The 15,988-nt window shown below is 43.9% G+C and overlaps 1 protein-coding gene across 1 annotated transcript in view; it reads right to left on the reverse strand.

Moving 5' to 3' along the window:
• Positions 1 to 14,673, reverse strand: part of EFCAB6 (EF-hand calcium binding domain 6) — a 208,210-nt gene extending 193,537 nt beyond the window's left edge. Inside the window, exons 1-2 of the mRNA XM_059726207.1 lie at positions 14,620 to 14,673; positions 13,697 to 13,833 (exon numbers count right to left, since the gene is read on the reverse strand). Of these exons, the coding sequence (XP_059582190.1) occupies positions 13,697 to 13,833; positions 14,620 to 14,673 (191 nt within the window). The remainder of the gene's footprint in view (positions 1 to 13,696; positions 13,834 to 14,619) is intronic.
• Between the last annotated feature and the right edge of the window lie 1,315 nt (positions 14,674 to 15,988).

Here is a 15,988-nt window from a genome sequence, read left to right on the forward strand (position 1 = left end):
TGTAGGTAACTTAAAATAATAATTCTGACAGTGTCAATTGCCCATTTGCTTCAAAACACTTAATCAAATCCAAAAATGATGATGTAATTCTGTAAAGCAGTATGAACTATTTCATATTGTAAAGCAATATGAACTATTTCACCAAAGACTAGTAGAAATATCCAGCAAATATATTTACCTCCATTGCAGATTTCTTTTCAAACCAGAGAACCTCAAAAAATAAATTACACTGGGGATACTGCTCTAATTGGGAGATTTGCATTCATATTTAATTGAAAAGAAGCTACCACAAAATTTCCAGCCCACTGTAACAGACTGCTGCAGAATCCAGGCATCTTGCCACAGAATTGAGATTATCTTGCCATGAATTACAGTGATTGGGCTTTGATTAAGAATTCCTATAGTTTCTTTATATAATTGAAAGAAAAGACTTTCTATGGACACATATTAACACTCATATTCAAGTATATGGTCAGCAAAACCACATATTACTTGCGTTTGAATAATGGCATGGAAATAAATTGCATATTGCTCAAGTAATACAGCATGATTATATAAAAGTGCCAGCCACCCTTCTTTACTTTTCACATTCTGGTGGAGATAGGGCTTTGTTACTCAATAATTTTAGGTGGCTCCTGGAGTTCTTAACAGTTGGAGTGTCGGCACATTAACACCTGAAACTAATTTTGAACATTCCTTAGGCAGCTTAAAGTTATGCTACTCCAGCATAGGTTTATATCTGATTTGTGTTACCCAGATCAAGTTACACTAAGCTGTAGCCACACTGGGCTACATGGTACTGCATAAAAATCAACCCCCTTCCCCACTAACCAGGATTGGGCCCACTGTCTCTTTCAAGCCACGCCCTCCCTGGCACCCCAGATCCCTGCTCACTGCTCTCCTCCCCCCGCTTGCTTGTGGATGCCAACACTGTTTGTTCTGGAGAAGCAAGCTAGGAAGGGCTAACCTGCCTGCCTGGCTGCCACTGCTGCTCTGTGGGCCATTTATCTTTCATGATGATGGAAAGTAAATATCCACCTTTAAGTATATTTTAATTGAAAGTATCTTTAAAAATTAAATCTGTTATGTGATAAACTGGATTCATTAATACTTTTTAAAAAAAGATATACATAATGTCACAATATATATGTGTGTATATGTGTGTGTGTGTCTGTGTGTGTGTGTATATATATATATATATATATATATGTATGTATGTATGTATGTATGTATATATGTGGTTTTTATATTCTACAAGTCAACTGGTGACTCCAGTGGAAGTAGGACTGATCTCTCTATATATATATTCTTCTGTATTCTTCTGATCTGTCTATATATTAAAAGAAACAAATAATGAACCATCTTGGCTCATTATAAATAGAATGGTGGCAACCTTGAAACAGATAAAACAGATAAATACATTTACCACTGAAGCATGATGGCAATATATTGAGGTTACATGATGTACATGCTAGTCTATAAGAGATATTAGGGAAAAAAAACCTTACTTACTATGACAAAGTGTTGTCTATTAAAGGATATTATCAACCTCAAAAATATATTTTTATGACTTCTTTTGTAACAAGTAACATTAATGGTAACTACAGTTGAAAGATGTTAGGTTACAAAAATATATGTCTGTATTGTTTCCATTTGTTTCTTTTGTGTACTTTATAGCAATATGCATATAGTCTTGTTCATGGTTTCTACTGTATGGTCAGTAAGAGTGTCACCAAAGCCTGTCATTGACTCCCATTGACTTCATCGGACTTTTAATCTAATCCCTAGTTAAACCCCAATCCTGAAAATACTCATCCCTTAATTCTGATCAATGGCCTTAGTTCAAGAAAGTACTGTAGTTATGCAAATACTTCATTTTAATACTATCATAAAAGGCCTGAGATTAAGGTCCACCCAAGCATAAGAGAGAATTAGGCCATGCATTTAAGGTGCACCAATTTCTATAGCCAACAGTACACAAGGGAGAGATGTAGTCAGAATCATGTTTAGCTACCTTTGACTTCCCTATCCCAATGGTTAGGTATCTATTTACAGCTGAGCCAACTGATGGCAGCCCTTGGCATGAGTCTACAGTTTGACCTGCAGTCACACTTTTGGAGCTACAGTAAGAAATCTTAATTGCTCTGCAGAAGGGCATCCTTAAATATTCTTCTTGAATAGGGGTGTGTTAGGACCCTGAGTAGCCCCCATGACATCAGCTAGACTACTCAGAATCTTAGCTAAACATGTGCCTAAATTGTTGGGAGGGAGGGTTGTCATGACCAATCTCAGTCATCTTTCCATCATTGAAAAATACAACAAGGTAAGCAAAATCACTTTGCACACATTTTAAAGGATTTTACAATAATTTCAGAACATATAGCTTAGAGAGGACCCTATCCCAAATTACATATTTTATAATATAGCAATTTTCTTATGAAAGCTAACAGTGTTCATTTAATAAATGCATGATAGATGTTTCCTTTCTAAATAACAAAATGTGGAAATTATTGCATGAGATAATTGAGAATCATTTGTTATCTTTCACAAATATGAATGCTGTTTATTCATTCAAATTCTAAAACAAATAAATGTGCCCATTATTCAGCCCATTGCTCAAGAAGATTTTGCTCTTTAGATAAAGATTTGATCTGAAAAGCTGCCAAGGAAAATAACTTTGAGTTATTTGCTGCATAACTGCCAGATGAGTACGTTAAAGCTGTCTAGGGACAACTTCAACTGAGCACCTGATGTTTAAGAAAAATCTTCTAAGTTTCGTATTTAAAAATCAGGACTGTATACCTGTTTGGAGATGTATCCCTTCTCCTATCTCCTATTTTTAAAAGAGTGCCTTCTTCCATCACATAGCAGAATAATTAGATGCTTTCAGATCCTAAATTTTCAAGCCTCTAGCGATGTATGTGGTTACAGTGTCCTTTTGTACTGTAACAAATCTAGATATTGATGTAAATATCAAGCAAGGCCCATCACTTTTGATGAAAATAGGCCTTTTCTGTAAAACCCTGAAGCACCAAGCATTCAATTATGAATTTCACAAGAATAATATTTGTCTGCTAAGAAAATAGGTTTATGTGTCCATAGAAATCCAGGAAAAAAACAGTGACTGCCTCTTATTAGGTAGGTTATGTTTATGTTTTAAAGATATTAAACTTTGTTTTCTGGATGATTCTTAATATACCCTCAGTGCAGCTACCAATTATTTATCTGTCCACCTGGAGTAGGACTGGCCAATTTCATATCCTTCAAAGGGCATCTAGGCTCAAGTATTTACAGTAAGCCTGTTCTATTTCCATGAACATTTCCCCCAAACAATATGGCATCCAGTGACGTTGCATAGCAGGTGCACATGCACCCCCTGAGAGCACTGGTGCACCCCCTGTCAGGCCGCACTCCCCCACTTAGGTGATGGGCAGGTGCGAGTCCCCCCCCCTGCGAGCGCTAGCTGGAATGAAGTGCTCGATGAAGCGGCTGTGGCTGCTTTCGAGTGAGTGTGATCGGTCACGGGGGGCCCCCACCTGGGTCAGCGAGATTGGCCACTCTGACTCAGATGGCACCAGTCACCCATGATGGCATCTCTTGTGACCACAATCTCAAGAAATTACGTTTATGGTCAGTGGTAAAGATGTTTTGGGGGTGATATCTTTTATAGACTAACTGCATGATTAAGATAAAGTTAGAGAAGCTTTTGAATGCAAGGCATCCAGATAATCTTAACAGATAACACTCTTTTAGTAACTATGGTTTGATCCAAAACTCAATTAAAGACAATGGACAGACATGACATGGAGTCCCAGAGCAACCAGAATAGAGATTTGGCCATGGGAAAAAATACTGTTATTCACTCCTAGTCTCTGGCTTGAATCAGAAGAACTATGGAGACCAGATATAAAGATGAACTCAAGGGATCATGCTACAGGAAGATAACAGAGGGTAGCATAGCAGCAGATCTGGGTCAAAGGTCTGCTTCTGAAACTCCTGTATAGTTTTCTTTTCATTCCAGACTGGTCTAGAAGTAACCTCCCAGGTATATTAGGCTATGTCATAATTCAAGACCAACCCCAAAGTCAGGAGCTTGTTAAAAGGGTGCTGCAGAAAAATCATAGAATCATAGAAATTAAGGACTGGAAGGGATATCAAAAGATCAATCAAGTCCAACTCCCCTGCTCTGGACAGGAATACTGCTGAAATCAAATGATCTCAGCAAGGTGTCCAGTCTCCTCTTGAAGACTTCCAAGGTTGGGGAATGCACCACCTCCCCGGGAAGTCTATTCCAGGTCCTGGTCACCATTACCATAAACTTCTTCCTTACATCCAACCTGAAACCATCCTCTAACAGTTTATGGCTACTGCTCCTTGTCTTCCCGTGGAGTGCACTACTGAACAGTTTTTCTCACAACTCCCGATATTCACTCCTTATCTACTTATAGATGGCCACCAAGTCCCTTCTTAGTCTTCTCTTCCCCAAGCTGAACAGTCCCAAATCCCATAGTCTTGCCTCATAAGGTTTGTCCTCCAGGCCCTTAATCATTCTTGTGGCCTTTCTCTTGGACCCTTTCAAGATTTTCCACATCTTTTTTGAAGTGTGATGCCCAGAACTGGATCCAGTACTCCAGCTGGGGTCTCACCAGCATGAAGTACCTTGGAAGTATCACTTCCTTAGCTCTGCTTGTGATGCATCAGCTAATGCATCCCAGTATGCTGTTAGCTCTGTTGACTACAGCATCACACTGGCGACTCATGTTCATCCTGTGATCAGCTATAACCCCAAGATCCCTTTTAGCCATCGGGCTGGCCAGGACATGTCCTTCTAACCTATATTCATGTAGCTGGTTACTTCTCCCTAGATGACACACTCTTCATTTATCCTTATTGAACTGCATCCGGTTTCACTCTGCTCACCTTTCCAGCTTGTCCAGGTCTGTTTGGATCCACACCCTATCCTCTAGGACGACCACTTTCCCCCATAACTTAGTAGAAGGGTTGGCAAAATGTGGCCCACAGGCCAGATGCAGTCCTCCAGGCCATTCTATCCAGCCCACAGGGCCCCTAAAAAATTTAGAAAGTTCATATTTATCTGCCCCTGGCTGCCTATCATGCGGCCCTCAATGGCTTGCCAAAACTCAGGAAGCAGCCCTCCGCCCAAAGTAATTGCCCATCCCTGATTTACTATCATCCACAAACTTGGCCAGAGTGCTTTCCCCATCCTCATCTAAATCATTGATAAAGATGTTGAACAGCATGGGGGCAGGAACTGAACCCTGTGGGACACCACTGGCCACCTCCCACCAAGACAATACAGACCCATCCACTAACACTCTCTAGGTTCAACCCCTTAGCCAGTTCCCAACCCACCTGCTTGTGGACTCTGCCAGCCCACAATCCCGAGTTTTTTATAAGAGCATTATGAAAGATCATTTCGAAGGCCTTTTTAAAATTCAAGTATATGATATCAACCACCTCTCCCACATCTAAGCAGTTTGTTACCTGATCATAGAAGAAGATAAGATTGGTTAGACATGACATGTCTGCAACAAAACCATGCTGGCTATCCTTCAGCATCATGCCTTCTGCCAATCTCTCACAACTGGATTTCTTGATATTTTTTTCCAAAATTTTACCCAGAATTGAGGTCTAGAGTTTTCCAGATCCTCCTTCCTCCCCTTCTTAAATATTGGCACCATATTGGCCCTTTTCTAGTCTTCTAGAACCTCTCCTGAGCACCACAAGTCTTCTCACCACTGGTTCTGCAATGACTTCAGCCAATCACCTCAGAGCTATCAGGTAGAATCCATCCAGACCTGCAAACTTGAAGACATTCAGATGCTCTAAGTGCTCCCTTACCAGTTTGACACTGACCACTGGTTGGCAATCACCCCCTACCCCCTCATCCCACATCCATCCAGTGTCCAACTAGGAGGGCGACCACCCTTTGCATGCAGGAACACTGAAGTAAAGTATTCATTAAGGAATTTAGCTTTCTCCTGACTGCCTGTTTACAGCTGTCCCATCCCATTCTGCAAGTGCCCCACATTTCTCTTGGTCTTCCTCCTGCTCCCTATAGACCTATAGAAGGACTTCTTATTGTCCTTGTTTTTGGTTGCAAACCTGATCTTGGTCATCACTCTTGCTTTCCTTATCTTCTCCCTATGAATATGAACTATACTTATATATTCCTCCTTAGTGACTAGCCCTCCTTGGGGACTAACTCCTTGTTCCCACTGTCTGTAAGCTTCCTTTTTCTTTTCTAAGCACTCCTTGACTCCTCTGGTAAGCCAAGAGGGCTCCCAGCTCCTTTACCACCTTTCCTGCATACAGGAATGGACCTTTTCTGCATTCTGAGGATCATTACCTTAAGGAACAACCACCCTTCCTGAACTCCCCTCCAGTCCCTCTTCCCATAGGGTCTCTCCCACTGTTTTCCTAAGCTCCTTGTAGTCAGCCTTCCTGAAGCCAAACACATCTTCCCTACTGGCTGACTTCCCTGCCCTATGATGGCTAGTAGATTCTATCGTCTCATGATCACTATCTCCCAGATAACCCTCAATCCTCAGATCTCCCACCAGGATATCCCCCTTTGGCTAGAACAAAATACAACAAAGCTTTCCCCCTGGTCAGCCTGGTCATCTCCTGGACTAATTAAAGTTCTTCTGTGCAGCTCAAAAACCTATGTGACCAGTCAGATCTGGCTGAGTGCTCCTCCCAGCAGATGTCAGGGTAATTGAGGTAATACAGGACAGCCATGTCCCTTGAACATGCAGCCTCCATTAGTTCTCTGGAAAATTCCAGATCCAGCTCCTGCTCCTGGTGTGGTGGTCTGTAGTAGATGCTTACCATCAAGACCCCTTCTCCTTATCCTCCTCTCCCCCATATCTTGACCCACAGGGTCTTGAGTAGCCCTTCTCTTGAACCAATTTGGGTCTCCAAGGAGGCATACTGCTCCTTTACATAGAGACCTACACCTCCTCTCTTATTCCCTACCCAATCCCTTCTGTGAAGCCTGTAGCCCTCTATGCATACAGCCCATTCATGCGTGGCATCCCACCAGGTGTCTGTTACTCCAATGAGATCATAGTCCCTATTTCCTAGCAGAAGTGCCAGTTCTGCCTGCTTATTCCCCATACTCCTAGCATTTGTGTATAGACATTTAAGTCCCCCACTGGTAACCCCCACTTCCCTGCTGCCCTGACCTCATTCAGCTTCTCAACACCTCCCCAACGACCCTCTCTACATCCTTCCTGTTTGACTAGCCCCTGACTTGCATTCCTGTCTGCACACCCATCCCCCCAACACACCTAGTTTAAAGCCCACTCCAGCAAGTCATTCATCCAGTTTCTTCCCTCTTGGCATGAGGTGGACGCCATCTCTTCCCAACAAGCCTCTATCCCGGAACTGCGTTCCATGATCATAAAAGCTGAAACCTTCACTGTAGTGCCATCTCCTGAGCCTCCAGTTGATCTCCTCAATACAACTATCCCTTCAGGGGCCCTGACCCCTGACTGGGAAAACAGAAGAGAAAACCACCTGCACCCCCAAACCATTGATCCCAGCCCCCAACCTCTTCAGCCCAGAGCCTTGTAGTCACTCATGACCCACCCAAGCAACAGACCTCCCATTCAAAGGGATCTGCAAAGTAAGTAAACCTCAGACCAGATGTGCTCTCATAAAAACAACATTCATCACAAAACCACATGTCATTTAAATCTTTACTGACCAGAGAGAAGTGGTATAGCAGCCAAATGAGAATCCAAGGAATCCAAAGTCCTCCAAGCTCATGCCCTTGAAGGTGAGGACTTTAATATCTAAAGCAGCAATACTGGGAACCTCAGGAAGACAAGCCACTTTGAAGTCAATTAGCTACACAGTGGATCATCTTTTCATAGTTTCATAGTTGGTAGGGTCAGAAGGGACCTGAGCAAATCATCAAGTCCAACCCCCTGCCCTGGCAGGAATGAGTACTGGGGTCAAACAACCCCGGTAAGGTGTTCGTTTAGCCTCCTCTTAAAGACTCCCAGGGTAGGAGCCAACACCACTTCTCTTGGAATTTGGTTCCAGATCCTAGTCACCATGACAATGAAATAGCACCTCCTGATGTCTAGTCTGAATCTACCCTCTGCCAGCTTGTGACCGTTACTTCTAGTCATACCTGGTAGTGCTAGGGGGAACAGGGACTCCCCCAATGCCTGCTGGTCTCCTCTGACTAGTTTGTAAATGGCCACTAGATCCTCCCTCAGCTTTCTCTTGTGGAGGCTGAAAAGGTTTAGGTCCCTTAGCCTCTCCTCATAGGGTCTACCCTGCTGCCCCCAATCACGTGAGTGACCCTCCTCTGGACCTTCTCCATGTTGTCCACATCCCTCCTGAAGTGCGGCGCCCAGAACTGGACGCAGTACTCCAACTGCAGCCTGACCAATGTCGCATAGAAGGGGAGGATCACCTCCTTGGACCTGCTTGAGATGCATCTGTGGATGCATGACAAGGTACGGTTGGCCTTCCTGACTGCATCCCCACACTGTCGGCCCATGTTCATTTTGGCATCAATAATGACTCCAAGATCCTTTTCTGCCTCTGCACTGATGAGAAGGGAGTTCCCCAACCTGTAGGTATGCTGCTGGTTCTTCCCCCCAGATGCAGTACCTTGCACTTATCAGTGTTGAAACCCATCCTGTTCTCATCTTCCCACCCCTGTAACCTGCCTAGGTCCGATTGCAGCCTATCCCTCCCTTCTAGTGTGCCCACTTCCCCCCACATCTTAGTGTCATCTGCAAATTTGAACAGGGTGCTTTTTACCCCTTCATCCAAGTTGCTGATGAAGATGTTGAACAGTGCGGGCCCAAGGACCGAGCCCTTCGGAACCCCAGTGCCCACATCCCTCCAGGTCGAATATGACCCATCCACTACCACCCTCTGTGTGTGGCCCTCCAGCCAGTTAGTGACCCAATTGACTGTGTAGATGTCAACACCACAGTCCCCTAGTTTTTTAATGAGAATGGGGTGAGAGACAGTGTCAAAGGCCTTCCTAAAGTCCAGAAATACTACGTCTACTGCTACACCTGCGTCTAAGGATTTTGTGACCTGGTCATAGAAGGCCACCAGGTTGGTCTGACAGGACCTCCTTCTAATGAACCCATGTTGGTTGCCCCTAAGCATAATCTCCCCTGCTGGCCCCTCATGGTCATGCGCCAGGATAATTCTCTCAAAAAACTTACCCAGGATCCAAGTAAGACTAACTGGCCTATAGTTTCCTGGGTCCTCCTTCCTCCCTTGTTTGAAAATGGGAACTACATAACTCATAAAGCCATGTCGGGGGCAATGACCCTTGCTAATTCCCTCAGCACTCTGGGGTGGAGATCGTCAGGACCAGCTGATTTAAATACGTCCAGTCCCTCCAGAAGTTCCCTGACTAGATCCTCACTGGCCCTAGGCCTGGGTGCACCTCCCCTGGGGCCTATGGGGGTCCCAGTGGAGGGGGTGACCCGGTCCCTGCTTAGAAAAATGGAGGCGAAGAAATTGTTAAATAGGTTAGCTTTGTCATCTGGAGCAATGACCAGATTTCCTAGTGTGCCTTGCAGAGGCCCCACATTACCCAGTACCTTCTTTTTACCCCCTATGTATTTAAAAAAAGGACTTCTTGTTGTCCTTGATCCGGGTAGCTTGTCCCAGTTCCATCTCCTCCTTGAGCTTCCTGACTGCCCCCCTACAGCCCCGAGAAACTGAGGTATAGTCCTCCCTGGTGATGGCCCCTCCCTTCCATTGGGTGTACGCCTCCTTTTTAGCTAGGAGACATTCCTATGCTTTTGGAGAGCCATGGGGGCTTTTGCATCCTCTTGCCCCCTTTCATCCGTGTTGGGATTACCTCCCTTTGGGCTTGGAGGATCATCTCCTTAAGGAACGACCACTCTTCTTGGACACCTGATGCCTCTCCCCTCCAGGACCTCAGTACCCCCCGACTATTCTCCTCACCACATTGAAATCTGCCCTCCTGAAGTCCAGGGCTGCTGCCTTGCTGTAGGCCTTTGCCACCTTGCGCTGGATGGTGAATTTCAGCAGGCGATGATCACTGTTGCCCAGGTGGTTGAGCACCCGCAGACCCCTCACCAAGTCATCACCTGTGGCCAGGACCAGGTCCAACAAGGCATCTCCCCTGGTGGGGCTATGCACCTCCTGGGTTAGATGGAGGTCCTGTATCTTGGCTAGGAACCTACGTTAGTGGTCAGACCTGGCTGACCGCTCTTCCCAGCAGATGTCTGGAAAGTTCAGGTCACCCATGATGACCACGTCCTTTGACCTAACTACCTCCGTGAGCTGACTTAAGAATTCCCGGTCTAGCTCTTCCCCTTGGTTGGGAGGTCTGTAGTAGACCCCCACCATTAAGTCTCTTTCCCCTCAACTTCCTTTTATTCTAACCCAGAGCACTTCAGTGTGCCCCTCCTCTGACCTTGTGCTACTTGTTGAGGACGTGTATTTCTCCTTGACATAGAGCTCCATACCCCCACATTTCCTCCCTGTCCTATCCCTCCTGTGCAGCCTATAGCCCTTGATATTCACCGCCCAGTCGTGCATTGGGTCCCACCATGTTTCTGTGAGCCCCACTATGTCTGGGCTGGTGTCAGCTAGCAGGAGGGTAAGTTCCTCCAGCTTGTTCCCCATACTACAAGCATTTGTGTAGAGGCATTTGAGGCCTCCTGAAGATGTGTGCACTAGCCCCCTAAACTCAGTACTGCCCGGGCCCCTGTTGCTTACCTGGGTATTTGTTCTGCTCTTCGTCGGTCTAGGCTGGGCTGTTCTTGTGGGTGACACCTGGTTCAGTGGTCCAAGGCTTCCTCTGCCCTCATCTTCCCCTTCCCCCAACAAGCCTAGTTTAAAGCCCGCTGGATGAGGTCTGCCAACCTAGAAAAGAACACATGCTTACCTTTGGGGGAAAGGTGGAGCCCATCCCACCTGAGGAAAAGATGACTGTTTGGGCTCTTTGATGGGGGAATACACTTTACCTAGTCTCTGGCTGTAACAAAGATCATGCAGGACAGGGCATATCAGGGTGGCAGCTAATTCACTTAATGCATGATGAGTGAAGATAAGTGTGCCTTGTGAGTGTGGCCCAGATGAGCAGATAGAAGGCCACATTTAGTGATAGGTTTGTACTGCCCTTGAGATGCAAAGCAACCATAAACCCTGCTTAACTGGAGCAGTGCAAAACTGCCAGGGTAGTAGCAAATCTGGCCCATGATTTCAATTGCCCTCCCAAAGGCAATGCTTTCTCAACCTTGGAACACAGAATTAATATCCTTCCCTCAGTGCATTGAAGGGAGAGCACACTTTTAGTTGCTTTATGGTCCATTCAAAGTAAAGAATCCAAGTATAGTTTTCTTACTTGTAAAGGCTCTGTTTTTATTATGCTTCTTAAAGTGAACTGGACCTCAGTTATACCATGCACAGAGAAAGAAAAAAAAATGAAAGTAATTTTTAAAAAGCAATTTTTAAAAAAGAAAAAAAAAAAAAAGCTTTATCTCTGATTGTCTGCTGTCTAGCACAAAGGTGGATTTTTACCAGTAATTTATTTGTTAAGCTTCAGAAGTTTTATCAGATAAACTTCATCATATTTTGAGCTTTATAAAACCCCATATAAAAAGTTGTGATCTTTTTTATTATTCAGTACTTATGAGATGTTTTAACATCTTTATTGATTTACTACCTTTCAGATTACAATGCCAAACACAAGGTTTATTGTCAAATAAACTATAATTTTGTTTTTTTGATTGCCTGGTTTGGAAAATTATTGCTTCTCTCCTATATTTGCATGTACCAAAATCATTTAACTGGTTGCTGGGATCTAATTCTGGAAAGTGGCTCATCTAGAAAAAAAATAAAATTGAAACAGTAAGTCCAGCTGGTAAACATGGACTAAAACTTAGATTGAAGGTTGTTTATAATAAAAAAACTAATAATAGTAATAAAAAAGAAAGAAACAACAAAGGAATTGTCCATCCTAATGTGTTTAATATTCCTTTGGGATCCTTTCCAGTTTTGAAGTTGCTGCTGACAAAAGCTCTATGGGTAAAAGCTGCACTAAGTCCGTAAGAATGTATCCTCCTTGCAAACATCTATGTGTTCTATACAAAGCTACAATAGTATAGCATATAATAATATAATTATAATAATATTATATTATTAAAACATAATTAGAAGACAATAATAATAATATAATTATTTATATACCTATTATTACATTCCCCTGCCCAGTGGAACTCCCTGAACTGCATGTCAGTTCACCACCATGTTTTCATCATATGTCCTTTTCTCAAAATTTCTATCATAGAGGAGCAGCTTTAATACACAGGCAGACCTGCACTGAAGCCTGCCAACAACAGATGCTAAAAGAGGCCTTTATTTACCAGACTTTGGCGACATATCCTTCTGGGTCAGCCCACCCGTATTAGGGCAGCCACACTCCTTTTAGGCCCCCTCTAGTGCAGAGGTGAAAGTTAGTTTTCTGTCTCCCTCTCACTGGCAACCTTTGTGGGGGTCTATGTCATGAAAGACTGGCAGGGACACTGAAGGCATAGGCTGTCTATACATGTGCTTGGAAGTGGGAGTGGGGTGGGGGAGCAGGGAGTGGGGAAAAGACTTGAAAGCCTTGGAGCTTCAGTCCCTTTGGCAGTGGTTAGCAGGCTGGGAGTCATGAACTAGTGCCTCCCAGCTACTGGCCTGAACCACTACAGACATGTGGCTGCATTTCCTGAATCAAAAGTGAATGTCTGTTCACTTGCTTCTTGGTTTAATCTCTACAATTTAGACTAACCTGCAAAGACTGAACTGATTCAGCCTCAGGCTTTTTGACTGTCTGTACTTAGCCTAAAGCTTACTGTAACTTATTGTGCAGTAACTCCACTGTGCAGTCTGAAAAAGAATGGGTCTCTGCATCAGCTTCAATCAGTGTGACTGTCAGTGATCAGTTGGTTTATTCCTACCTGATCCATCTCAAGGAGGGGGTTATTTGAAACAGAATCTCTTGATCCTGATCTCAGAAAGGCTGGTTGAGAAGACAGTCCTGCCCCTCACCCCATCCAAGTTCCAGAAGTAGTGATGCTAGTGCCTGTGTACCCCACTTTGATTACTTGCTGAGTGGCAGTGAAAGTGTGATCCAACTGAACCAAGCAGGGTTTCCCACCCCCACGCACTTGTCATCCAGCCATCACTGCTCTGGCTAGGGAGCAGAGGGGCAGGGCCAACCCTGCTCTCTGGAGCACACAGCACAGGCTAGTCCAGAGCTGCAAAGCATGCTGAGATGCTGGGGGACTCTGATTTAACTTGAACCAGGAAGAGGTCTGAGACAGAAGTTTTATAAACTGGTTTGATCTAAATCAGTTAAGTCTAATACTACTTATGTGCACTGAACTTCTGTTCTGTTACAGATTTAAACCAGTTTCTGCTTATTGAAACTGGTTTATGTGTAACTTCTGTGCCTAGCCTTAGAGTCTGTAGTGTGTCTATGACTAGATAAAAAGGGTGTGTGAACACTATTCATGAATTTGATCCCTGGCAGCCAGCCAGGTCTTATTTAAGTCAGCCTTTTACTAGGCCATGGTCCACAGCCAGTGCAGTTCAGAAGGTCACACAGGAGCTTTAATTAATGGCTTATTTCAAGTGTTGTATAGAAATCCTTGACTGCTTCTTTACTTATTTTTCAAATTGAGAATCCTTCATCCTGAAGCAATTAATCTCAAGAATCCGTCTTAACTCATGCTGCTGTATTTCTCCTGTTTGCTTGTAGTCAACAAGTCTACAGGTCCTGATAATGCTTTTCAAATTCTTAGAAATCTGCAAATTACAAATGATCCAATTAAGCAAGAAACAAATATTGACATAACTTGAAATGCAGGTGCTGGGCAGATTTGCTAATACACAAAGAAACCCATTCTATACCTCCTTCAGTAAAGCAAAAAATACCTTTCTGAGCACTATGGGAAGTTTTGCAAAATGACTGTAGGAGAAATGAACATTTTACATTTACTGAATGTTTTGAAGGCAGTTTCCTCTGTAAATGGCATTGGTAAAGTTAAAAACTCTTTTAGGCAAACCAGTGAATTTCAAATACTAGTGATTCTTTTTAAGCAGCAAGTTAAAAATATCCTCCTCCAGTGGTTGATACCCAAAGATTTGTTAGAAACCAAATAATGAAGATTGTGGCAGGTCTGCTTTTCATGGGTATTTGTATGCATTAGATATCAGCAAATAATTTGTATCCCACATAAAGGAGGGTGAATCTCTCATTTTTCACTTCAAAGACATTGAAAGGTTTTTGTTTGATTAGGTTTGAGGTTGAAATGAAATTATATATACAGGTTTGCTAATGAAAATGGTAACTATAATCCCTTTCTCCTTCCCTATTAAAAATCTATGCAAAATCTCAACCTGAAAATGTAGCTATACACAGAAGTGACAGTAACAGTAGCATTGTGTGCATTGTTTTCTACATAAAATTTGTTCAGCTCACACATACAAAAGCTTATTTTAAAATGTCACTCTTTTTTACTGATATTCCTGAAAAATCAATTGGGGAATTGAATGTCAAGCTAAGCTCTCTCTGGCTCAAACCATACAAACAGTAATAAAGAGTCTGCAAAAGCTACTCAGTTTCCCATTCTGATGATGGTTCATGTGCCAGAATACAATCCAACTCCACTGTGTATACCCTGCAATACCAGTGGTAGTATAAGGTAGCAAAACCTTGGTGAAATCCTGGCCCTACTAACTTCAGCAGGGCCAGGATTTCACGCTTTGTTGGTTGTTTGGTTTTTTTGTTTGGTTTTTTACTGCAAAGGGCCTGATTCTGAACTTCTTATTCCATTGCTGGAGCAGTTATCCCAGGAGTCAGTAAACTTGCTGCAATGGACTATTTACGGTTATAACTAACTACCAAGATAAGGGAGGGTCCCACAGCCCAGGGATAGGCAATGTTTTTTGGTTGGAGTGCCAAAAACCCCCACAATGCCTACATTGGAAGGTGCCAGAGTGCCGGCATGCCAGAAAAACAAAATGAGGGCAGGGGGTACATGGCAGGATGCCCTGTGTGTGCCCCTTGCCCCCCAGTCAAAGACCTTGAGGTGGGCTGCACTGCCCCGAGGTGCGCGCACAGTCACCACCAGCACAGAGCTGATGCTGGAGTTGTGGAGCCCAGCACAGCTGTTTGCAGCCTGTCCGCTGCTTGTTGCAGCTGCCCAGAGCACAAGCTGGCTACAAACAGCTGCGTCAGGATCTGGAGCCCAGTCACCAGCTCTGTGCAGGGGAGAGACCGGGGTTGCACTGGCTCAGGCCCCTCCCCCACTGCCTGCTCCGATGCGCAGGTGCACATGCCTGTATGGAGCTGATGCCGGGTCTCCAGAGCCTGGGACAGCTGTTTGGAGCCTCCCGGCTGCAGTCACCCACAGAGCCTGGGCTGCTCCCAGCAGGCAGCTAGGACACTGCAAGCCCTGCTGGAAGCAGCCCAGGCTCCAGCAGCTACCCAGAGCCAGGGCTGGCTGTAGCATGCCGAGGAAAATGGCCTTGCATGCCATACTCAGCATGCGTGCTGGGGGTTGCCAACCCCTGGTCTAGCCCAATATAAGCAGCTATGATTCAAGACATGAAGTTAGACTGTAACCACCCTTCAGCAGTTGTGGATAAAATGGGATCATGAAAGGTGACAAAGCTTTGGATTAAGACAAAGGAGGAAAAATAGTTTTTGCTCATGAAAGAATTGCTTTTCACTACTGTGAATATTTAAGACAAGATGAGACAATTTCAAATAGAAAACAAGACTAGCAAAAAGACAGAAATTTTTCTGTTTTGTTGTCACTGGGAAAACATTCCCAAACATTCTCATCTCACATATCTCCAAGCCTTTTCATGAATAAGGTAGTTTATTAGCATGGATTCATGCCAAGAATGGGATCAATGAATGGTCAAACATTGGATTTTAAAGGGTAGAATTTTG

Source organism: Alligator mississippiensis, chromosome 4 (genome assembly GCF_030867095.1).
Source record: "Alligator mississippiensis isolate rAllMis1 chromosome 4, rAllMis1, whole genome shotgun sequence".
Taxonomy (NCBI): domain Eukaryota; kingdom Metazoa; phylum Chordata; order Crocodylia; family Alligatoridae; genus Alligator; species Alligator mississippiensis.